We start from the raw sequence: 26,400 nt of genomic DNA, 5'->3' as shown, positions 1-26,400 counted from the left end.
CTTGCTTTTCGGAATACACAAAGGACATAAGATGCTCTACCTTCCCTTATCAAAATTACCTGAAGAAAATTTTACTAAGTGTCCCATATGTCACGTTACATTTTGAAAACTTAAAACCGACAAAAGTTTTTAAATTCAAATGAAACACCCTGTGTGTTTCTGCATCATATTATAGAAAGTCAAGTTCTCTTTTAACCGCTGTAGGCATTGTAGGGGTTACAGTTTCAATTTTCTCAGATATTTGCGGTTTACTTACATTTGCAAGAATATTACATTAAAATATCATCAAATGATATATTCGATCAGTCTCGTTGCACTGAATTAACGTTGGACGTTTCTTTTTTAACGGCTAACACCCTGTTGTCATAATGCATCAGGTGAATTCATAATTAATTCACCTAAACTAGGTCTATGTCAGGGGTCTTTGACAGTGAGATTCACAAACTAAACGCAGTGCTTTATAAAAATAGTAACAAATAGTTTTCATTAAAAACTTGAAATACTTTAAGAAATATTTCAAATCTATCAGGTTGATAAAAATGGTTATTTTAACACCTAAATTATTTTTTCTTACAATTAGTAACATTTGCCTGTCATTATAGCGATATTGTTAATACTAAATTTTTTACAAAACACTTGGACATATTTTTTAATATTCATTGCTTCATGTGTATTGGACTTAAAAAAAATCTGGTGACTTTAAAATAACATGCCTCAAAGTCACACAAAAGTAATCCAATAAAAAATAGTTTCTTAAAAATTAGCGCCACAAAAAGCTGTAACAGGCTTAGGATTTGGAATTTTACAGTCGGATCTATTCGATAAAAATTGTTTGACCTTCATTTGTTTTTTTAACTATATTAATGACCTCTGCACCTAAAAATTGGGACATCCTGTATGTTTTGTCTTTCATCATTCACGTCTGTGCTGCAACTTTAAAGTCAGAGTATGTGTACACCTGGTTGCATACACGGAGATAATTTTGTAAAAAAAATTTTTCATTTTTCCGGGAAGAATATTTTGCAAAAAATTATTTGGTTATTAAGACCACGAAACCTTACAAGGCATTTTTTAATATATCTATTTAAATTTCGTCAAATAATGTTTGCCAAAAACACAATTTCAAATAAACGAACCAGGGTACATTTTATAATCTCGCTTTAAAGAAGTCGTCAAAAAATCAAATAGTTCATAAAAAAATAATATAATTTTTAAATATGACACTTTTAAAAATGTGAACCTACGGAATTTTTGGAAAATATCACATCTTTGTATTAGGTAGTTTGTTTAAAAAAAATTAAAAACGCTGAAAAATATAATTTTGACGATTTTTCCTTGAATATTAAAAAATTATTGAAAAATATACTTTTAAATAGAATAAATTCAATGAACTTTTCTAATTTTAGGGCAACGTCAACTATAAAAGTCGCAGTTTTGTTGAACTTGTTTTCATTTGCTTAATTTTTACTTGCTTGTGAAATAAAAAAAAAATGTTTTGTCTGTGGTTTTACCGTTTACATATACCCTACAAACTCGCCAAATTCTATAATTCAAACCCTCCCTTCTGCAATTTCAGATGCACCGGCTCTTACACACCGCAAGGGGGCCCACCGTCTTACCCCCGCACCCAGGAATCCATGGCAATACCTTCCGTCGGGTCGTCGCCCTCCGTGGCGCCCTCCCCCCTTCCGAACCCTCACTCTCAACCGGCTTCCGTCCCGCCGGGGGACCAGACGATGCCCACTCTGTCTCCCCACCCTCCGACGAACAATCCGTCGCCTGCAGACAAGACCCACACGCCCGACCACCCACCTAAAAGCGTGGAGAGTCCTAGTAACAGTCCCGCAGGGCAGAACGACTCGAAGGGGGAGCCGCCCACTAATACAGCGAGCCTACCCATGCTGAAGAGGCCTTTTTTGAGCAGCAAGGAGTACGAGGTGGCCCTGGGGGAGGAAGAGCAGACCTTGGAGATGCTGTACGATTACTCCACGTTGAACGCCTGGCTTAATCATCCCATCAAGAAGTTTAAGCCGGACGGAAAGGACGCCCAGAGGATGGGAGGGCTGGGGAAGATGGATATCTATTCGATGTATGAGAAAAACTGCGTAGGTAACCCGAACGGTGAACCGGTCAACGGGAAGACTTCGCAGATTAACATCAAGCAGGAGATTAAATCAGAATCGGGTCAAAACGTGAGTGTAATTTTTTACTCTGTTACTACATATTTCAATTTTACATCATATTGTTTTTTTAGATGGAAACTGATGCTGCCTCATCTGTCGGTTCCCACCCTCACGGGGTTAAAAGGCCGGGCGATCCGTACGAATTCGAAGAGGATGGTGGCGGATCGAATTGCAACATGGATGGCTTCAAGAGAGGCCAGACTGGCATAAAAGAGGAGAACAAGGAGGTGAAGAAGGCGACGGAAAATTTATTCACCAGCGAAGGTCTGCAGCCCTCCTATAAAGACCTGGAACAAATCTTCGACAATTCGGATTATACCAGCAGCGACGAGGCGGTAAGTTTTGACGGTTTTACTGTACCGTAATTAGGTCACTTGCTAGACAAATGCAAATTCACGGTTAGAAGTTGTAATTGTAAATTTACATTTGAAAATTTGCACTTGCAGCTGTAAATTTATATTGTAATTTTTCTTTTGAAAAATCATAAATTTACCATTTTCACCTGTAATTTTTCTATTTCCAGATGAAACTTAATACTTCATTTGTAAATTTATATTTGGAAATCATAAAATTACCATTTTGAAGCTGTAATTTTACAATTTCATATTTGAAAATTGTAACTTTCAGCTGTTAATCTTAATTTTCCGCTGTAACTTTTCAATTTCCAGTTATACATTTAATGTTGTAATTTGTAAATTTATTTTCAGAAATTGTAAATTTACAATTTTTATATGTAATTTGTAATTTCCAATTATAAATTTGTTGTAAGAAGTTATAATGATACATTTTCTTTAGAATGTCGTAAATTTACCAGTTTCATTTGTAATTTTACAATTTCATATTCGAAAATTGTAAATTTTTAACTTTCAGCCGTTATTCTTAATATTCTTCTATAATTTTTCAATTTCCGGTTGTAAATTTAATGTAGGTTTCAATTTCCAATAAATTTGTCATAAGAAGTTATAATTATACATTTTCTTTAGAAAGTCGTAAGTTTACCAGTTTCATCTGTGGTTTTACAATTTTATATCTGAAAATTGTAAATCTCTAACTTTCAGCCATTATTCTTAATTTTTTTTCTTTAATTTTTCAATGTCTGGTTGTAAATTTACTGTTTTAATTTGTAAATTTATTTTCAGAAATTGTAAATTTACAATTTTTGTATATAATTTTCAAAATCCAACTATAAATTTGTTGTAAGTTATAAATTATAATTATACATTTTCCTTAGAATGTCGTAAGTTTACCAGTTTCATTTGTAATTTTACAATCTCATATTCGAAAATTGTAAATTTTTAACTTTCAACCATTATTCTTCAGTAATTTTTCAATTTCCGATCGTAAATTTAATGTAATTTGTAAATTTATATTCAAAAATTGTAAATTTACAATTTTTGTATGTAACTTTCAATTTCCAACTATAAATTTGTCGTAAGAAGTTATAATTATACATTTTCTTTAGAAAGTCGTAAGTTTACCAGTTTCATCTGTAGTTTTACAATTTCATATTAGAAAATTGTAAATTTGTAACTTTCAGCCGTTTTCTTAATTTTCTTCTGTAATTTTTCAATTTCCGGTTGTAAATTTAATGTAATTTGTAAATTTATATTCAGAAATTGCAAATTTACAATTTTTGACTAATTTTCAACTTCCTACTATAAATTTGTCGTAAGTTATAATTATACATTTTCTTTAGAAAGTCGTAAATTTACCAGTTTTTCATCTGTAATTTTACTATTTCATATTAAAAATTGTAAATTTGTAACTTAGCCATTTTTCTTAATTTTCTTCTGTAATTTTTCAATTTCCGGTTGTAAATTTAATGTTGTAATTTGTAAATTTACATTCAGAAATTGTAAATTTACAATTTTTGTCTAATTTTCAATTTCCAAATTATATTTTTTTTTGTAAAAAGTAAATTTTCATTTCCTCCTGTAAATTTCAATTTCGAGTTCTAAACTGAATAAATCTAATTTGTAGATTTATATTGTTAATTGAAATTGCAAATGTGTAATTTTCAGCTATAATTTTACAGTCTGTAAATTTGCCATTGGAAGTTGTAAATTCAGAAATCATAAATTTACAATTTGCAGCTGTAATTTTAAAATTCTCAGCTGTCAATTTATTATTAAAAGTTATAATTGTAAATTTATGAGGAAATTGTAAATTTTGCAGTTTCAAATTCATTTTGCAATCTCATGCCGTAAATTTACCGATAGAAGTTGCATTTGTAAATTTACATATGGAAACTAAATTTACAATTCACTTCTACGGTGCTACACGATTAAGGAAACGTTTTTAATGATCAGATGCAGGTACAAACGCCACCCGGCGCTACAACTGTCAACCATCATGACGAGGGAAAGAGGCTGTCCGGTCACGGGTGTTCCACCATGGGCATCCTACGACCAGAGGAATTGTGCAAAATGTTTCCGACCCCACCAAGCCTAGAACCCAATCCCATTGCATCGCCCTGCGGTCAGCTGGATCTGCCGCCACCTGATTATACCGATCTCGGTATAGTTCGGGTGAAACAGGAGATCTACCCCAACATGGGCAGCCCTCAGGAAGAAAATATAGGTGAGTGAAGTCTTTTTATTCATATTTAAATATTTTCTACTGTGTGTTTAAATTCTTTTTTAATTTTTCAGAGGATTGGAGTTACGTCTTCAAACCGCCCATCATAAGCAAGATGGTGGGCAGCAGCAAGTACGCCCCGCTGACGAACCTGCCTAGCCAGAACCTACCGCCGGTCAGCGTGCCGCCGAACTGCACCTACAAACCATCGTGGATGCAGCACGTCGACAAACCCATCCAGCCGCTTACCAACAACGTCTCCCAGCCCAACCAGGCCGCCCTGCCCAGTTCGGTGCCGAACAGCATGCACCAGAACGCGAACATCTTCCCGCCTAGTCCGCTGCATACCGGTTTCAGGCCGCCGCCGCCACCCTACGAGATGGCTAGTCCCGCCACGTCGACGGCCAGTTCGTACCTAAACAAGAACCTGAACTCTGTCGAGGCGGTGCCGACGCCCACAGTGCAAAGGACACCTGAAGCCTCGAGCTTAGTGCTGAACATCCTCCTTACCGACACCGCGTTCAATATCTTCCGCGACCACAACTTCGACAGTTGTACGCTGTGCGTGTGTAACGCGGGCGGGAAGGTGGTGGGGAATATCCGCGGCGCCGACTCGGGCATATACCTTTTGAATTCTACAAGTGACAAGCAGCACGCCAGCGCGCAGCCCACCAGTCCGTACCTGGGTAGCAGTATGGGGCAGCCGCCCCCCTACGGGGGTATGATGAATGAGGAGCACCACTGCAGCGACGAGGACTCTATAAGGTGTAGTTGCGGTTTCTCGGCGGTGGTCAATAGGAGGCTGGCGTACGGCAGCGGGTTATTCTACGAGGACGAGATGGAAATTACTGGTGAGTTCCGATATTAACGATTTCTTACTGTTGGGAATTAAATTGGTGTTCCTCGAGGTGGAGTCTCTGGCCCTATTTGATATTTGCTGTGTATAAATGACTTGACAAATTTGAATTCTTTTTATTTTGTTGCGGTTGGACAACTTGATATCGACGTAAATTTTCAATTATCTTTAAAGAAAAAGTATTAACACCTAGTCATCGAATATACAGGGCATTCATGGTATAGGTGCCATAGGTATATCAAAAATTTGTTTTTTCATAAGTTAATTACCATGAAATGGTGTGTTGTTTGTTTAACATTCAGCGGTTTATCCATATTGGCTCTAAAAGTGATCAGAAAACGAAATTTCTAATAAGATTATTTTTAGAAAGTAAAGCTGTGATGAGATAATTTTCAAAAAAATTCTTTTTTTTTCATTAATGATTTTTAACACGTGACATTTATTGCTACATAATTTCTAGAAAACTAAATTTGTAGCAATTTTTGCCAATTAATTTTCAGAATTTTTTTGTAATATTTATTGCGAGATAAATTTGAAAAACCTGTTTGCTTCATTCCAGCGGGTGATTAGTGTTTAAATTTTTGCTAGATAATTTGCAGAATACCAAATTCGTAACATTTATTGCAGGGTTATTTTCAGAAAATAGAAGTTGTGACATTTATTAAGAAATAATTTTGAAAAAATTGTTTCTACATTCCTGCAATGAGTGATGTTTAGTGATTTTCAAGCTTCGACGTTACGTTTATGTTAATTTGCAGAAAACTAGATTTGTAACATCGGTTTTATGATGATTTTGTAAAATCTTAATTTTTTTCCATTTCTGCAGCGAATGATGATAAGCGTTTATTTACAAAAGCATAAACCATACTAAATTTTTTTTTTACCAAATTTCATGTTGTCCCAAAATTTACGTTCGAACACAAAATTTGTTGCAAGATAATTTTTTTGTGACATTTATCGTGGAGTAGTTAAAAAGAAAGTTTTTCATATCTGCAGTGAATGATCGGTGCTTGTCAAGCTTCCAGTGACATTTATTGCTAGATAATTTGCGGAAAACTAAATTTGCAGCTCTTTTTGCAAATTAACTTTCAGAAAACGGAAGTTGTGACAGTTAATGCTAGTAAATTTTCAGGAAACGAAGTTGTGATATTTATTGCAAAATAGTTTTTTTGTAACATTTATTGCGAGATGATTTTGAAAATACTTGTTTTCTTCATTCCAGCAGATGATTAGTGTTTATTAGTTTATCATCTAATTATTATAGTTATTTTCAGAAGACTAAAGTTATGACATTTATTGCGAGATAATTTCCAGGAAACGAATTGTGTGAGGTAATTTTCAAAAAAATCTATTTCTTCATGCCATACGAGTGTGATAGTTAGTTCTTGTCAAGTTTCCTTGTGACATTTATTGCTAGATACATAATTTGCAGAAAACTAAATTCGTAACATTTATTGCAAGGTTATTTTCAGAAAATAGAAGTTGTGACTTTTGTTGCGAGATCATTTCCAGGGAATGAAGTTTGTGATATTTATTGCAAAATTGTTTGTGACATTTATTGCGAGATAATTTCGAAAAAATTGTTTTCTTCGTTCCTGCAATGAGTAACGTTTAATGATTAACAAGTCTCGATGTTACATTTATTGTTAATTTGCAGAAAACTAGATTTGTAACATCGATTTTGAGATGATTTTGTAGAATCTTGATTTTTTTCCATTTCTGCAGCGAATGACGATTAGAATTTATTTACGAAAGCATAAACCAACCATACTTACAAAAAAATTTTTACCAAATTTCAAGTTCTCAAAGGTTTATGTTCGAACATAAAATTTATTGCAAGATAATTTTTTGACATTTTTTGTGGGGTAGCTAAAAAAAATTTTTTTTTACCTTCAGTGAATAATCAGTGACATTTAGTGCTAAATAGTTTGCGGTAAACTAAATTTGTAGCAGATTCTGCAAATTATTTTCAGAAAATGGAAATTGTGACAGTTAATGCAAGGTAATTTTCGGGAAATTATTGCGAGATAATTTTCAGGAAACGATTTCTGAGGTTATATTAAAAAATACATTTCTTTATGCCATTACAAGTGTGATTATTAGTTCTTGTTAAGTTTCTTTGTGACATTTATTGCTAGATAATTTGCAAAAAATTAAATTCGTAACATTTATTGCTAGGTTATTTTCAGAAAATAGAAGTTGTGTCACTTATTGCGAGATCATTTTCAGGGAATGAAGTTCCTGGTATTTATTGCAAAATTGTTTGTGACATTTATTGCCAAATAATTTTGAAAAAATCTATTTCTTCATTCCTGCAACGTTTAATGATTTATAAGTCTTGCCGTTACATTTATGTTAATTTGCAGAAAACTAGATTTGAAACCTCTATTTTTGAGATAATTTTCTAAAATCTTGGTTTTTTTCCATTTCTGCAGCAAATGATGATTAGCGTTTGTTTACGAAAGTGTAGACAAACCATAGGTGCACATTCTTTTTTACCAAATTTCAAGTTGTCTCAAAGCTTTAAGTTCAAACACAAAATTTATTGCGAAATAATTTTTTGTGACATTTATTGTGAGGTAGTTAAAAAAAATGTTTTTCTTACAGTGAATGATCAGCGCTTGTCAAGCTTCCAGTCTAGGTAATTCGCAGAAAACTAAATTTGTAGCACTTTTTGCAAGGTAATTTTCGGTAAACGAAATTGTGATTTCGCAAAATAATTTTTTTGTAACATGATTTTGAAAATACCTGTTTTCTTCATTCCAGTTATGACATTTATTGCGAGATAATTTTCAGGAAACGAATTCTGTGAGGTAATTTTCAAACAATCCATTTCTCCATGCCATTGTGCATGTAATTATTAGTTCTTATTAAGTTTCCTTGTGACATTTATTGCTAGATAATTTGCTGAAAATTAAATTCGTAACGTTTGTTGCAAGAAAATAGAAGTTGTGACATTTATTGCGAGATTGTTTTCAGGGAATGAAGTTTGAGATATTTATTGCAAAATTGTTTGTGACATTTATTGCGAGATAATTTTGAAACAATTTGTTTCTTCATTTTTGCAATAAGTGATGTTTAATGATTAACAAGCCTCGACGTTATATTTATTGTTAATTTGCAGATAACTAAATTTGTAACATCTATATTGAGATAATTTTCTAGAATCTAGATTTTTTTTCCATTTCTGCAGCGAATGATGATTAGGGTTTATCCACAAAAGCGAATACAAACCAGAAAATAGAAATTGTGTCATTTATTGCGAGATAATTTTGAAAAAATCTGTTTCTTCATTCTAATATTACACAAAAAATTATTCTGTAATACTAGTATAAACAATCGACTGACGACAACATTAGTTACAACAATTTCACAACAACTACCCCCGATTGACAAATTGCAGAGAGTTCAGTTTAGGAAGCAGTAAAAACAACAGGAAATGACTCACAGTTGCAATGCAATCAAGGCGAATGACGTCTTTAAATTTTTACTATTTTATTTTTATATACTTTCCTGGTACTTAAAATTCCGAATAATGAAGAGTCGGCTTAATTTTTCGAATACTACCAAATAAGCAAATACAAAAATTTGTAAGACATGTATGTCTCTTAGAATTTAATATAACACATTAAAATTGATGTTCCTCAAGGCACTGTCCTGAACCCTCTTCGATATCTGTTACATACAAATGACTTATTTCATACTATTTGTAAAATTTTCGTGGAGGTTATTGCATTGCATAAAATTCCTTTTTTTAGGTATAGCGGAGGATCCCGGCGAAAAGAAGAAATCCTCACTGGTCTCGTTCCTCATGACGGCCAACTCGATAAAACTGGACCCGAACGTGGACAGGGAACAATTAGACATCTTATCTCACAGCCTCCTGGAGCTCGTCAGGGAGCAACTTGTCTTCATACCGAGCACTGCCAACTCCCTGTGCCGGGCGGCGAGGTACGTAAGGACCAAGGTGGGTCTGTACACCAACACGATCAACGTCCTGGAGTTCTCCGACAGCAACGAGGTCACCAGCATAGCCCTCGAGCAGAGCAAGAGCTTTTTGGAGAGCATGGGTCTGTGCAAGGTGAGATAGAAACCAAAATTTCTTTGTCTTTTTGACTTTTGAAATGTATTTAGTTGCTTTTTGTTCAAAAAATTTGAAACTTTTTTTTATTTAGGTGGAAGATGCCAAATACGCGAAAAACTCCCAGACGGTGGCGGTGCACCGGTGGCCCTTCTTGAGGGCCTCGGGACCTCAGTGCAACCAGGACATCGTGAGGGTGATGAGGAATCTGCAGCCCTTGCTGCAGGAAGCGATCCAGAAGAAATGCCAGACGAGGTTGTGGGAAGCCCCTTCCTCTGTCAAAGGCCCTCTCACTTGGAGACAGTTCCATAGGCTTGCCGGGAGAGGTAAGAATGTTGTAATGGGTGAAAAGTAGTCAACAATCTGGAAATTCTTACAAAAAATTACGTTTTGTCGAAATATTTAAAAACTTTCGATATTTCTTTCAGGAGCCGACGACCGATGCGAGCCCCAACCGATCCCCTCGGTCATCGTGGGCCACGAGAAGGACTGGCTGTCTCTCTCCCCGTACGCGCTGCAGCACTGGGAGAGCCTCCTCCTCGAACCGTACTCCTATTCCAGGGACGTGGCTTATATCGTAGTGGCCCCCGACAACGAGGCCATTCTACCCAGGGTTAGGACCTTCTTCAAGGAGCTCTCTACGTTCTACGAGATGTGCAAGCTGGGCAGGCACATCCCCATCACGAAAGTGCTCAGGGACGGGATCCTCAGGGTGGGGAAGACGGCGAAGACCAATATCGGCAACGAACCGGTGGAGGAGTGGTTCACGTTGCTGGGGGAGGGCGAAACGAGCGACATGCTGAAGTTGTACGCGCAGGTGAGTGGTGAATGCGAATTGCAAGTTTTTTGGAATGCGTCTTGTATTTTATAGTTTTTGACGTGGTAAATTTTTCAAATGATTGGGCAAGAAATTGGTTACAATAAATTGGGCAATTTATTGGTCAAATTTGAGGCTAGCAATTTTTAAACTAAAAATGAATCAATAACAGCTAACTACAAACCATGGCTAGATAATTTGCAGAAAATTATATTTGTGACATTTTATTGCAAAATTATTTTCAGAAAATGGTTGCGACATTTAATGCGAAATAATTTTTTGTAGACTAGTTTTTCTTTCTCTATCTGAAAACAAAAAAAGGACCATACATTTTTTATTTTGTTTGCCAAAATTGAGGTTTAAACGTAATATTTCAATTTCAAAGTTGAAATTTTGTGTCCAATCTCAAAATTTCATGATTAAACATTAAAATTCCAACAGTTTCATATGATATTCTTTTATTGCTCATAATAATATAAAATTATTTTCAAAAATGGGGTCTATGAGATTTATTGCAAAATAATTTTTTGCGAAATTTATGGAAAAATAGTTTTCAGAAAATCCGTTTTTTATTTCTGATAATTAGTTTTTGTCAATATCCCATGTGACATTTACTACTAGATAAATTGCAAAAATATCATAGATTTATGATATCTATTTATTTGCAGAAAACGGATATTGTGACATTTATTGCGAAATAATTTACTGAAAATTTGTTTTATTTTTAGATTTCTGCAGCGAATGGCAAATAATATTTATCTGTGAAAGGGTGAAAAACCATAAATTTTTTGTTTTGTTTACCATGTTTCAATTTGAGACTCAAAATTTCAAGTTCAAAGTTGAAATTTTAAGTATAAATATGATACATAAAAAAGTATCGGTAATATTCCTTGAAATTTCAAATTTAAACTAAAAATGACGAGCAAAATTTTATGATTAAACATTGAAACTCGAAAAGTTTCATAAATTTATTGCTAATGAAATTTGTAGCAATTAATTTAAAATTACTTTCAAAAACGATTTTCAAAAAATCCGTTAACTATTTGTGCTAGATAATTTGTAGAGAACTAAATTTGTAACACTTATTGCATAATTATTTTCAGTAAACAGTTGTGACATTTATTGCAAATAATTTTCTGGAAACTTTTTGTTTCTATTTCTGCGGTGAACAATGATTTTTATTTTGTTTAATTTTCAAAAAATTCGTTAAACCATTTGTGCTAGATGCTAGATAATTTGCAGAGATCTAAATTTGTGACACTTATTGCAAATATTTTTAGAAACTGGTTGTGACATTTATTGCAAAAAATTTTCTGGAAACTTTTTTGTTTCTATTTCTGTGGCAAACGATGATTTTTATTTTGTTTACGAAATTTCAAGTTCCAAACTCAAAATATTGGATTATTTCTCCCACTGTCGATTTCTTGGCCAATTTATTGGGTGAAAAATTATTCGTTTAAACTGAAATTATTGAGTTGAAAAATCGAAATTTTATGTTCAAAAACAAAATTTCATGATTGAAACTCGAAAAGTTTCATAAATTTATTTATTGCTAATGAAATTTGTAGCAATTAAAGTAAAATTACTTTTGAAAATGATTTTCCGCAAAATTTATGGCGGGCTAATTCTCAAAAAATCCGTTAACCATTTGTGCTAGATAATTTGCAGAGAACTAAATTTGTGACACTTATTGCGAAAATATTTTCAGAAAACAGTTGACATATATTGCAAATAATTTTTTGGAAACTTTTTGTTTTTATTTCTGCGACAAACGATGATTTTTATTTTGTTTACCAAATTTCAAGTTCAAACTCAAAGTGTTGGGTTATTTTTCCCACTCTCAATTTCTTGGCCAATTTATTGGGTGAACAATTGGTCATTTAAACTGAAAATATTGAGTTGGAAATTGAAATTATATGTTCAAAAACAAAATTTCATGGTTGAAACTCGAAATGTTTCATAAATTTATTTATTGCTAATGAAAATTGTAGCAATTAATGTAAAATTACTTTTGAGAACGATTTTCTGCAAAATGTACTGCGAACTAATTTTCAAAAAATCCGTTAACTATTTGTGCTAGATAATTTGCAGAGAACTAAATTTGTTGCACTGATTGCAAAAATATTTTCAGAAAACAGTTGTGACATTTATTGCAAATAATTTTTCGGAAACTTTTTGTTTTTATTTCTGGGGCGAACGATGATTTTCATTTTGTTTACCAAATTTCAAGTTGAAACTCAAAATGTTGGGTTATTTCTCCCACTCTCAATTTCTTGGCCAATTTATTGGGTGAAAAATTGGTAAAGTTAAACCAGGCTTGATATCATAAAAATCTCTCGTAGGTTTGCAAGCACCACTTGGCGCCCCACCTTCAGCAGGTGCCCATGGATAAAACCCTGTTAGATCCACCTCTGGAGAATTCGGAACAACCGACACCCAGTCCCATGCCCCCACCTAGCACACCGGATAACACCGGGAGCCAGTCAAGTTCCAGTTCGGATAAAGCCCCTGCCACTCCGAAGAGCGATCAAGGTAAGAAACTCCTCTACAGAAGTTTGTTTTTAGCAAATATGTGACTTCAAATCCTTCTATTAGTATCAAATGGGCTTAATTGAAGGTTTCTACTTTTATACAGGGTGTTCTCAAAATTGAGTCATTTTTAATAAAACATAAAACTTGTATTCTGTGCATTTTCCAAATAGTGGTACTGATTTATAAAAACACCGAACTTGTACGAGTAGACATGCTTTAATTTACGGGGAGTACTGACAAAGTGCAGACGTAGCATCTCGTTTATATGCAGAAAGGTATCTGTTAAGAAGTTATCTGACACTTCCAATCCGGTTGGAAAAACGTGTGTTTAAAAGGAAAGACACAGTAGAAAAATCAGTTTATTTTTATTTTTTTTTATTGTAAAATGAAATTTTTGAAAATAAAAGCAATTTTTGGAAAAATTACCTATTCTTCAGAGTTCTACACCTTGTTGGAAATAATATATCAACCTGTGTGTATTTTAATTGTAATTTTATTACCGCATTCTCCCGTTACAATGGTATTTATCGTGCAGACGGCGACGGGATTAAAGACGTCCCCCCGATAAGCAACGTGTCCGAGTCTGCTCACGACGACGACGAACGAGAGGTGCCTTCAGTGGTGGTCTACCTGGTGGAGCCGTTCACGTTGGGCTCCGACCAACCGGAGCTGCAGAGGCTGGCGTGCCTCGCCCTTCTCAGGTGCTACCAGTCCGTCTTGGCTGCGGTTCCAGAGAACATACGGAATAATATCAGTGTACAGGTAAGTGCCGATTTCCCGACTAAAATTTGAACTTCTCGTGAACGTTTCTTTTTTTCTCGCAGATTATATCATTAGAGAGTATAGTGGAGCTGAATAAGGCCAGAGACAGGATGAGGCACAGCGACCACATGAGGGCCTTGGCTTTCAATATTTTTTCTCAGTGTAGGAGGTTCCTCGTTCACTCCAATAACGTTAAGTCACTCACAGGGTTCGGGACGGCCGCGATGGTGGACCAGTTCCTCAAAAATAAGGACGTAAGTGACCAATTTATGTTTGGATTATCATAGAGAGGCCCGCGTTCAGTCTTCAAAAATTGGAAATTAAATACGTTTTTTAGATAGCTGTCGTTAATGTTGGCAACATCGAAATTAGTAAATTGCAAGCTTTCTGTCACTAAAAATGACAATATTAGAAGCAAAACTTAACAAAGCAATACAATACACAATTTCCAGATAGAACATATCAATTTATAGTTGCTATAATTTACGTCCACAAATGCTTCATGACCTTTATCACTTCACATAATCAAAAAATGATTGTGAAGTAAAAGCGGATGTGAAGTAAATGTTTTCAAAGTATATCAAATGTAAAATAATGACATCTAAAAAGTAATATTAAATTAAAACGGAGTGAAATTATTTAGATCTACAGGAAAATTAAGTACTGCATACATTTTTTTTTTGGAATCAGTACATAAATAACTAAAATATAGAACATTACAATACACCATTTACCATTTCTGTAATCATAAAATCAACAAAATATGCAGATTTTCTAATTTACAAGAATCGATTTTTTGATGTCATATTTTAGTCTGAATATACTTCACATTTTCAGATCACTTCACATCCACTATAATCATAAGTGAACGTGAAGAGTTCAAAAAGTATTTGTAGAAGTAAAATAATGGCATGTAAAAGAGTCACTCAAAGATTGATTACTGCAGCAAAGCCAAATTACTAAGCTTGAAGAAAAAATTGTTCATGCAGTTGTTTGGCGTGCATAGATAACTATAAATTGCATAACAGAACATTTGTAAGTCATAAAATCATCATACAAATGTACTTTTACAAACTTATATCTGGACAAAAACTATAAATTTTTAGATGTTAAATATTTTACCTCCACAAATATCTTATGGACGTGATTACATCTGCTCTAATTGGAGGTCGTGAAGTAAAAATAGACGTGAAGTATTTCCAGATGTAAAATTTTCCACCAAAAAACTGGCTTTAGTATTCATTGAAAAAATAATGAAGTACATAAAATGGTTATATAAAAGTTAGAATATTTTATTCCTGCCCTTTGAAGTATGTCATAGAATATTCAAATAATTTTATGACTGCCATTTCTTGAATGGTGGGGGTAAACAAGAATTTGGAGATCCCAGAAATATCAGGGAATCCTCTAACTTTTCAGATTTTTTTTTTATGTTGCAGACTTTATTTTTGTTACCGAGAATTCGAGTTGCTAAATGTAAATTCACTACTTCCTATATTGTATGTTTGTTAACCGTTATGTAATTCTAATTTTTTTTTTAGAAAAAGTTACAATTATTCAAAATTGAAAGTAATAACATTTTTCAATAAATAGTGAGATTATTGGTCAAATTCTAATAATAATAATTTATTTTGAGTTTCAATTTTTATAGCGAAATATTAAAAAAAAAATTAAAAATAATCGATTTTGAATTTTTTTCAGTTAAAATGCTTTTATTTTTTATTTGTGTCATTAGGCAGAATTTTAACTGTTTGAAACTAATTAAAATTTCGTACGTGGACATTACAAATATCTGTTTTTTAGGAGAAGAATCGTGCTCCGTACAAATTATACACCCCACCCTACATTCTGGCGCCGGTGAGGGAGAAGGTGGAGGCCGTCGAGGCGTTCGGCAAAGGCACCCAAGACCAAGCTTCCGTACTGTACCTGAGTTATTGCCTTTCCGAGGACCAAAGCTGGCTGCTGGCCGTCGCGACCGACGAGAGAGGAGAGATCTTCGAGACGATCACCATCAACATCGACATACCCAACCGGAGGAGAAGAAAAAAGGCTTCTGCGAGACGCATCGGCCTGGAGAAACTCATGAACTTCATCCTTGGAGTGATGTCGCAGAGCGTCAGGCCGTGGAGGTTGGTGGTCGGCAGGCTGGGTAGGATCGGCCACGGCGAACTGAAGGGATGGAGCTGGTTGCTTGGCCGGAAGAATCTCCTGAAAGCCTCGAAACACCTGAAAGAGATCTGCAACCAGTGCGCGATGATGTACCCCAGCTCGGTGCCGTGCATCCTAAGTGCGTGCCTGGTGAGTTTAGAACCCGATTCCGTACTCAGGCTGATGCCGGACCAGTTCACGCCCGACGAGCGCTTCAGCCAGATCTCGGTCAATTCCCAGCTCTCTACGCCCCAAGACGTCAGTTGCACGCACATCCTCGTCTTTCCCACGAGTGCCACGACGCAGTCTTCTCAAACTGCCTTCCAAGAACAACACATCACCCCCGATCTAGGAGACGACGAGTTATTCAGGGCTTTCGATGATGACATGCCCGAAGGGATGAACGACTTCAATGATATTTTCAACTGCTGGCCGGAGATAGTACCGGGAGGCGGGCAGAGCCCCACCGGAAGTCCCAGGAGAGAAGAGTCCGGCCCAGGCAGCCCCAACGGAGGGGTGAACGTCGGAAGGGAGGGAACGCCCATGATGGGCGGCATGAATTCCAAGAGCAGCGAGGTTAGCGAGGAGGTCGGTGTGGTGCTCCAGCAACCCCTGGCCTTGGGTTATTTGGTGTCGACGGCCCCTACCGGGAGGATGCCGAGGTGGTTCTGGTCTTCATGCCCCCACCTGGAGGGCGTCTGTCCGGCCTTTTTGAAGAACGCGCTGCATCTGCACAGCCCGAACATACAGCAGAGTTCGGACGATCTCTTTCAGCAGTCCGCCGTCACCTCGCACCCCCTCGATTCTCAGTACACTACAGATGTGTTGCGGTAAGTACATTTTCCAATATATGTTTTCATGAGTTCAAAATTACTACCAAACAAGAGTATTTCACCAAACCTTTTCAAAATTACAAGTATTTAGAGAGATAATTAATTTTTTTTTAATCCAGGGGCTCACATGTACAGAGCCCATGGATCAGATCATGGTACAGACCCAGATCATAAAAGATTACAAGCCACGTGACCAGTAATTTTGTTTGGAAATTTCGCTATACTTAATGCTGTCCACAAGGAAGATAATCATTTACATGCATGTCAAGAGCATTTTTTTATATGAAAAAATAATCGTTTTTGTATTTCATGAGTAGCACAATTAATTATTTTATTACAAACATTTAAGTGATGTATCTTTACCATCAAAAGTTTTAACACCTCTCATCTGTAGGGGTAAAAATTTTTTAAGTGACGTATCTACCTGTTCCTAAACTTTGACGAAATATCCACCCTGTATATTTACTGAAACGACCTCATAATAATTTTAAATTCGATATTTCTCAACTTTTTGAAGTAACATCGAAACCGAATTGAATTCACTTTTTTTTTCCTCAACATAATTTGAACCGCTTTCCTTTGGGTTCGCAGTATCGCATTCGTGAACTTACAAACCGAGCTCTGGCGACCTATCGGTGGGTGGAGCCCTGTATGGGCTATTTGAAAGTTTGGGTCTCCCCGGGTGTGAACGCAAATTTGAAAATGATCAAATTATGTTTTATCGCTATCGTATCATCCCCAAAGGCCCCAAATAGTAAAATAACGACCTACCGCAGTAACGTTTGCCTGACGTTCAGTCGATTTTCTGAATTTGGACGGTAGGTGGTCCCGTCGAGTTTTGTCTCTCTCCCACAGAGAAAATTTGCGTGTTTTTGGCTGAGGAGCCACAGGAAAAGTGAAATTTCACTGGGAAAACGTTAAGCAATCGTCTTCAAAATTGCCTACCGGATAAAAGAAAGACTGCTGCGCGGCTCGTGGGAAGAGCCTTGGTGCACGCAAATTTAGCCAAGGCTTTTAAGACAAATTTAGGGGCCTTATATTTTTATTATTTTTTCGAAGTTGCAGTCCTCTGAAATAAGCCGAAAATGTCAAAATGTGATCGAATGTATATCGTGATTTGCCTTTTTTCTTAAAAACATTGCGTTTTACGAAATAAATATCAAGAGACAAAAAAGTTTTTAAATTTAATGGCTTTCTATCAGACTAATATAATTTTTAAGAAATTTAAATATGCGACCAAATTTTGTTGGCTCCAAAGACAAGGGAGCCCACGAAAAAGTGTCTTAAGGGGGTTCCCTGCCAAAAAGTGTAGCACCATCAGACTCCACATGTCATAAAACTCCTGTGTACCAAAATTAGTGATTCTCGTACAACTGGGTTCTGAGATATAAAAAAAGATTATTCTTAGTGGCGGATTTCAGGGGGCTGTAAGTCCGAATTTGTCTTAAGAATCTATGACCAAATTTTGTTGCATTAATTTCGGGATACCCTGTATAAGAACTAGCTGATCCAATTTGTTTGTGATAAGCACTTTCAGTTTTTCCCGAAATTTCCAATTTTTCGGGCAACTTTTCCAATTTTTCTTTCCCTAAAAACATTCTTTGGACTATTACGAATATTTAAATAAAAATTTGCCCAATCGGTCCAGCCGTTCGCAAGTGATGTTCTTACCAATGAACAGCATTTAATTTTTATTTATCTATGTAGATTTATGAAAAAACCCAAAAAACCAGGGAATTCCTAGAAAAAAAATAGCTAAAACTTCATAATGACTTCTAGTCTAGTTAACACCTTGGCCAAATATGACACAAATTTAGGACTTACCAGCAATCTAAATTCATTTAAGGGGAAACATCTGAGTAGACAGCGGAAAAAATAGGTGAACTTTAGGAATTATTATCTCAAAAACTATTTATTCGAGAGTATACATGTTGGGGGTATGCCGACAAATTTCTTTATAAATAATTTTCACTGGGAACGGTGCTGTCATGGCTGGCGTAGGGTCTGCGTTTCCCAAGATTTCGTGCAGCCCGTTGATCTGAAACAAAAATTTTAAAAGGATTCTCAAAATGTAACGTATGATGCCCTTTGCAACGTAGGATTTAAAAAAAAAATAAAAAAATTTCCACGAAATGTCAGCCAATCGAACTTTGCATTCATTGTTTAACTCTAATTTCTGACATTTCCGGCTTGATAAAAAAATAATAAGTGAAAAAAATCCTGTGTTCTGAAGTAGAAAACCTGTTCAAAAATATTGTGTCAAATTTTGGAAGTATTTGATCGATTTCGCATCTTTGAATAGTATGGCTGACTTTGACGATCTGGCATTCAGCATCTTCGATTTTGGGTTACCAAATCATTTCATGACAGACCTGGAGTTATGACCCGTTTGTATGATTGATGCTTAAAAAAAAAAAGGTTATGCAAATGCAATCAGGAAATCTGTGAGACAAATGGTTGTTTTCCTTTCCGTAACAAAGAAAACCCGGAGAAATGACATGTTAACCCAGAGCCCGGAGATGTACCATCAAAACCTGAAGCTTTGGGTCAAACCCGGAGATCTGGCAACCCTAATCTTGATGCCTAATGCGTTCGGGTAAATTGCCCATAACTTCTGCAATTATTGAAATCTCAATATGAAATTTACACACAATGTTTTTAAACAAATTTGGAAAAAAACGTTTTTTTCTACTCGGATATTCTCCCTTAAGCCTCTCAGGTAAGATGCGCAGTGGAAAGTAGTGGAGTGGCGAACGGAGTCTGTTTCATTCACAGATTTGGAGTAACGGAAATTGCATTCTGATTCGGTACTGTGCACATTTCAGATGCTGTTTTCAGAATTTAAATCGGACCATTTTTGATAAATCATTGTGTAAAAAAAGACCCTAATTTGTTTATAATGCAATTGTGCAAAAACTATGCATCGGACAGAAACCATTTTGTGCACGATTAAACTACATATTATGATCTGTCATTTTCCGCAAGATTGTTTTTCCAGCTTCAAATTTGACGGAGTTATGAATTTTTTAAAAAACTTCTATTTTAGAAACTTTTCTGGATTTTCTCTGTAAAAAATGATCCGATTGGGTCGCACAAAAAAACCATTTTATAGGGTTTTTTTTCTCTACAAAAGTCCTATCGAGAGTAAAACGATTCCATCATTATTTTTCGAGATATTATAAAAAACCAAAGAAATGTAATTTGTTTTTATTGTTTTAAAAAAAATTGTTCGCGATTTTGCTGGGGAAATTACATGGGTTTTCATTTACTAAGTATTTTTGAAATATGAAATTTGCTGTAATATTTAAGTGTAAAAACAGCTTCTTTTTTCACTCTATTGGATGGCGTATGGGGGTTTTGGCTTTTAAATGAATTCAATTGAATTTTGAAGAAAATATATTGTGCTAAAGCTAAACGGTGATAGGCTGATATGTAAGAAAGCAAATACAATTTGTTTTTCTGTCTTTTCCAGATACGTCCTCGAAGGCTACAACGCGCTATCCTGGTTGGCCCTGGATTCCAACACGAAAGACCGCCTCTCGTGCTTGCCGGTCCACATGCAGGTCCTGGTCCAGCTGTACCATACGGCGGCCGCACTTCTGTAAACCACTGAACCACTCGGTACTTACCGGTTCAATTAACTTTTTTTTTAAAAAAAGGGGCTCTGAATATCAAAATTATGATTTTAAAAATTATCACGCTGCTAAAGTCGCAGTCAAAACGACTAAAATCTTGTGTTTCTGTGATGCCGCCGACGGGGTAATTTCGCGTCATTCGTTTTAATTTGTGACTAGTTTTATTTCTTTCATTTCCGTAGCCTGTACATATTTGTTTCATTCATCGATGTGACCTTACGAACGAATTACTAAAAATACTCACACGTGACGTAAAATGATATTTTCTTAATTGATAGTTGTACATATATTTTTTTAATTGTAACGTTAATATTCTTTTTTATGTGTACAAAAAGAATTGTGATATTTAGAGGTTAATTTGTAGAATCGACGTTTTTTAGGAATAGGATTTTTAAACGCGCCGAAGTTTTAGAGGAAACTGACAAAAACCAACAAAAGCGTAAACTGCCACGCACGCCGTTCAGTGTTTTACAGAGTGTCTGCCCTCGGGAGGCGGCGGGGGTGTGTGTTATAGGTTGTTATAATTTTATTTGTTGTTAGCTTTTCGTTATACACTCTAAGCTGTAAATTTTGTACAAGAAGTAATTTATTTTTTTGTTGAAGATGTAAATATGAAGATGTACAAAAGAAACTAATGAGATAACTATAGACTGAGTAAGCAGATTACACGTGGGGGTTGACCTATCAAAATTTTCCGTAGGGAATCCGCGCGCGGCCTTGAGACCGGGAGACGGGAGGATCGGCGAGACGGGGCTCCGCGATTCCTTCCCTCCCCCCGTTTTAAGGAGTATATTCCTCTTAAAGACAGCAATATAATCAAATTCGCGTAATATTCTAACACTTTGCCAAAGACAGGGATGCGAGGTTGGACGAAATGTCGGGGGATTAAAAAAAAAGAGATATATCGCCAATAAACTTAGGACAATTTGTACATAAAATAATTTATAATCAAAATTTCTTTGTCAATTGTTTGCCGGGGGACACTTCCCCGCGACGCGGGCGGGGTAGTGAAATGTTATCGCCTGTCGCGCGGAATCGTCGCCCGAGACGTTCTGTAGACCTAGCAAATGTTGATTAACTAAATTGTACGTATTTAAATGTTTAAACTAACCTGTAATGCATTTATGAAATATTACCGGGGCCAAAAAAGATTGAAACGTATCTTATAAATGTTGCCTCAGACTGTTTGGAGCTCAAAGCGGGAGGTACGTCGGGAAGGCCTGCACGGTTCACGTTACCCGTTTTAAATTTTATCCTTTTTCCGGACGCTCGACGTCCTTTTCTCTGCAGTCTTGCGATTTTCGTCTTTGTTTCGATAGAAAAAAAAGAAACGATCTTATAATGGAGGATATCTTGCGAATCGACACAACTTAAAACAGTATTCGTCAACGATATGCAATTTTTTTCCCGTAAACTTTGTTTTCGAGTAATCTAGACATTACTTACCCTTTGTATTTATATACTTATTTAATGACATATATATTTTTATTAAATTGGACAGGTTTAGGACTGTTATATATTATATATATTTGTTCACAGATAGGATCCAACGTTCGGGTAAAGCGCGGACGTTGTGTACATAATAGTTACTGTTGTAAGAATATGTCAATTTTAGGGAATTGGGAAATATAGTTAAATGAATTTGTACATATTTTATTGACATTAGTTGAATTAGTGAATACACATAAAATGTTAATAACTTTATAAATAATTATATACATATTAATTAGGTATTATTAATAAACCGCTCCATGAGTATAAAACCCCTTGTATTTTTTTTATTACCCAACGACTTGCTGTTTTTTGTGGGAAGCGAAAGAATTGTACACTGAGAAAAAGTGGCGTTGACGAGAATAACGTTGAAATTTTGAGGGACTAAAGTATTGAACGGAATGTGCTAAAAAAAATCTTTGAAATGTTTCATAAAGTTGATGGAACTTAACTAATTTAAAAAATCTGAAAATTTAATATTTAATATAAATTCATACTATTATTTGTCAAGTTAGATTGCAGCATGAAAATTTGGAACTATTTACTGCACCTTGAGTGGTCAATCGGCACAAGCAAGCGTTCCACTTCATTGATAGAAAAATTGGATTGAAATATTTCCAATGGCACGAAAATTTTCAAAAAATTTAAGTGTAAATGCGGTTTTCTCAACTATTTCTTGTAATATAATGTGTCTAACAATCCTTCGCAGTCCTGTGCTCATTAATAGACATCCTTTATCCTGTTATAAAATAAAATATAAATATATAAGTAAAAAACTGGCGACTGATAAAATATAGAAAATTTTGTGGATTCTTATGCAATCAAATATACAACAATGTATTGTATGTTGCTTACCAAACTTTTTATGCAACCAACTATTTACAAGTTTTGTATTGTATGTTGCCTACCGAACAAAAACTTAATGGAACTGAAAGAAAATAAATCGAAAATCTCGAAAACTGATGAAGTTAGAAAGGAACTGAATACAGTTTTAGATTGATCAGTTTCGTTATAGTTCAACGGAATTTTTTTCAAATTTTTGTGAACCCTAAAACTTTTTTGAGGTGGCGCCATCTACACATTAAAGGTGCAATTAATTGACCATTGAATGTTAAGACCATTACAGTTAGCTACCCACTTAAGCATTCTTCCGCTTCTAAGCGGTAGATGACGGTATGAAAATTTGGAACTATTTCGTGCAACTTGATTGGTCAATGTTAATCGATACATGTGACCAGGGTTGCCAATATGTGGGTAATTCCCAGAGATATGGAGTAGGGGAGAATGAGCTTCGACGAGTGCGCATCCACTTTTCTAGGGACGCTACGGGCGCAGACATTTTGAAGGCTTTTACGTCACGCAGTGACGCAGTTGTTGTTGACGTTAGGTTCACAGGTGTGTTTTTTGAGGTTATTCATATTTTTGTTTGTAANCCTTAATAAAGGCAGGTAGATTTTGCTCGTTGCAATCACTTCACCTCACAAACAAGCACGTCCGCTCAGCTCGGCTGTTCGCACTGAACTGAGTGCGCATCCACATTTCTAGGGACGCTACAGGCAATCACCCTATATAAACTTTATTCTATGCAGGCAATCTTCCTGTAACATGTGTTACGGGCGTAGCCATTTTGAAGGTTTTTACGTCACGCAGTTGTTGTTGACGTTAGCATAGAATTATAACGTATTATAATTCTGTGACGTTAGGTTCGCATGTGTGTTTTTGAGGTTATTCATATTTTTGTTTGTCAATTTCGTTTTGATTGATCTTTAAATTTGTCTTGTGCTTTGTGATGACAAACGAAGCGCAAATTGCCAAAGATTTCCAATACAAAACATCAGTTTTCATGTGTAAGTACTGAATATTTCTAAATACTTCGGTAGCTGTACACAAAAATAAGATATTTCCAGTTTTGATTCTAAATTTTTATTGTAAACATGTAATTTTTTTATTTCTAGCTTTCCTAGAAATGAAACTTTACAGAAGTGGCTAAAGGTTCTTTCTATTGAAAAATAAAATTGGGTATGGACAAAATATAACGTAATTTGCTCTGAACACTTTAAAGCAGATGATTTTGTCCCCTTTTGTGGAAGAAGAACGTACGACTCAACTCTGTACCTTCCATAAAATTATTTTGTGGTGTATCTTCCATTTTGAGCAAGAGTACTTTATCAAGTTCAATTAATACAGGAGTTTTGACCAGCAAATCGATGTTACAATCAAGTGGATCATCTTTGACTTATAATGTTACTGAAGTTCTAGAAGGTTCAACGTAAAAAGAAGAGACAAGTAGATTTAAGGTAATAAAGATTTGTAATTTTAAATTGTAGTAATGCTATGGATGTTAAATACGTACCTTGCCAAATTGTTTGATACGGACCTAATAAATTAAGAAATATATTTACAGTAATTTTATTTTCAGTGTTCAGAATACATCGAATGGTAACACTAGTACTGATAGTAGTGCTAAGAGAAGGAGTATTATGGCAATGAAAACATACTTTAATGGATAACTTTAATAATGAAAATATCTTTGCAGTATATCTCCTTCTACAGTTGCAACGAAAAATGTTAAACTGAAATGTAGACAGGAAACTTACCGTTCAGTCTTTACGAAACGAAATTAAGGACGGATTATTCAAGGCCCTGCATTAAGACAAAAATTAAATAATTATTTTCAACCATCAGTAAATAAATATGTTACGTTATACAGTGTTTTATTTTAATATACAAAATAATTTAGGAACTATATCACAATTTTTTTTTATTTCATATAAATTGAGTACCTACCGCAATCTGTTAAAGTTTATCGTATCAAAAATTTATTATTGGTGTGATTAATATTCTCTGTTGAACCTTCTGTGAAACAAGATAGTTATAACATAATTAGAGTATCATTCACTGTAAAAGATAAGCACAATGTCGGAGTGTGTGCAGATTTATACATATGATAGGTAATAATATCCTATGCAGTTATGATACAACTCCAGCCGTTGTTCTTGAGTAATATAGTATTTAATATATTTTTTATGAAGTGCATATATGAAAATTTAATTTTTTATTATATAATAAATATTCAGATATACCTAGAAAATTATGAAAAATAATTCATATGTAATTGAAAATTTCAAAAGTACGTATTTGATAGTTCATATTTCATTTCAAATTTAATGTAGTTATGTGCGTTTCTAATTAGAAATTTTAGAACTGACCTGGTAATGTAATCAGTCCCCCCTCGTATCTAAAGACTTCAAAATGGCGACCTCCTTTATTAGCATGGTTGCGCATCTTGACGCTCATTCTCCCTACTCCATATCTCTGGAATTTTCCAAAATAAGTTGTTATTACCCCTAGTTGCCTGGTTACGATCTGTTGCTTTTTAAATCTGGCAACGCTGGGATCAGGAAATAGAAGGTAGAAAGATTGCACAATATGTTTACATTCATCTTAAGTTTGTCATGGGATGACTTCTTTAATATTTTAATGTTTGATTATGATTAGATTAATCCTACTATAAATAGCACAAATTGCCCATTCATCGTTAATAGGCAGTAAGTGCTATAGCTATTTAAGACGTGACGTGTATAATTTTTTAGTTAGTGCGTAGTCTCACACAGAAAACATCCAACAGTTAATTCAGGGAACACTGAAATGCATTTCACTGGGAAAGTAGTGTTGATTACTAGTGCCAGTTCGGGTATAGGTGCGGCTACTGCTAAACATTTTGCTGATATCAGCGCTTCTCTAGCATTAACGGCACAGATTTTGAAAATCTGAAAAAAGTAGCATCCGAGTGTGCAACAACAACCACTCCATTGTTAATCACTGCGGAACTGACCAATGAAAGTGACACCAAAGCCATCATAGACAAAACCGTGGAACATTTCGGCAGACTGGACGTTCTGGTGAACAATGCAGGCGTTCTCAAAATCGGTTCGATCGAAGCAACTAGTCTGGAGCAGTACGACAATGTTATGAACACGAACGTGAGGTCTCTTTATCACCTAACAACATTAGCAGTACCCCATTTGATAAAAACCAAAGGCAACATCGTAAATGTTAGTGGTATTGTTAGTCTTAGAGCATATCCGGGAGCTCTAGCATACTGTGTATTTAAGGCAGCTGTTGACCAATTCACCGATGTGTAGCGTTGGACTTGGCGCTTAAGCAAGTCAGAATTGACAGTGTCAATCCTGGAGTGATTATTACCGAGCTACAAAAGAGGGCCGGTTTAACCGAAGAGCAGTAGGAGGGATTTTTGAAGAACTCGGAGGAATCCCATCCTTTAGGACGAAATGGTATCCCTGAAGAGGTGGCACAAGCCATTGCGTTTTTAGCTAGTGACGATGCTGATTTCATTACTGGAGCAACACTTCCTGTGGATGGAGGAAGGCAGGCTGTGGGTAAATGAAGAATCAATGTTCATGAAATGGATATAAATATTTTATAGGTATAGATAAATAATAATACTAATAACAATAACTTTAT

At 35.3% G+C, this 26,400-nt stretch overlaps 1 protein-coding gene, 1 long non-coding RNA gene and 1 pseudogene across 4 annotated transcripts in view; all 3 read left to right on the top strand.

Annotated features, from left to right (window-relative positions):
- The window catches only part of LOC108903939 (mediator of RNA polymerase II transcription subunit 13), a 178,919-nt gene extending 156,753 nt beyond the window's left edge, over positions 1-22,166 (top strand). For 2 of the 3 annotated variants that reach the window (XM_018706292.1, XM_018706289.1), the window contains 12 exons: positions 1,577-2,192; positions 2,255-2,518; positions 4,493-4,763; positions 4,835-5,611; positions 9,375-9,697; positions 9,792-10,023; positions 10,126-10,514; positions 12,857-13,046; positions 13,582-13,808; positions 13,871-14,062; positions 15,612-16,786; positions 20,262-22,166. In XM_018706292.1, the coding sequence (XP_018561808.1) occupies positions 1,577-2,192; positions 2,255-2,518; positions 4,493-4,763; positions 4,835-5,611; positions 9,375-9,697; positions 9,792-10,023; positions 10,126-10,514; positions 12,857-13,046; positions 13,582-13,808; positions 13,871-14,062; positions 15,612-16,786; positions 20,262-20,394 (4,789 nt within the window). In that variant the 3' untranslated portion in view covers positions 20,395-22,166. The remainder of the gene's footprint in view (positions 1-1,576; positions 2,193-2,254; positions 2,519-4,492; positions 4,764-4,834; positions 5,612-9,374; positions 9,698-9,791; positions 10,024-10,125; positions 10,515-12,856; positions 13,047-13,581; positions 13,809-13,870; positions 14,063-15,611; positions 16,787-20,261) is intronic. The other variant, XM_018706290.1, reaches the window with a different exon arrangement.
- Positions 22,167-23,656: 1,490 nt separating this feature from the next.
- LOC108903936 lies at positions 23,657-24,620 on the top strand. Its single transcript, XR_001964220.1, has 3 exons — positions 23,657-23,762; positions 23,871-24,212; positions 24,335-24,620. It is a non-coding gene; the product is annotated as an uncharacterized LOC108903936 (long non-coding RNA).
- Positions 24,621-25,552: 932 nt separating this feature from the next.
- Positions 25,553-26,323, top strand: LOC108903921 (annotated as a pseudogene).
- Positions 26,324-26,400: the final 77 nt, after the last annotated feature.

This window comes from Anoplophora glabripennis, unplaced genomic scaffold (genome assembly GCF_000390285.2).
Source record: "Anoplophora glabripennis isolate ALB-LARVAE unplaced genomic scaffold, Agla_2.0 scaffold111, whole genome shotgun sequence".
Lineage (NCBI taxonomy): Eukaryota > Metazoa > Arthropoda > Insecta > Coleoptera > Cerambycidae > Anoplophora > Anoplophora glabripennis.
Note: the sequence above shows the minus strand (reverse complement) of the source record. Positions and strands in the feature narration are given on the sequence as shown.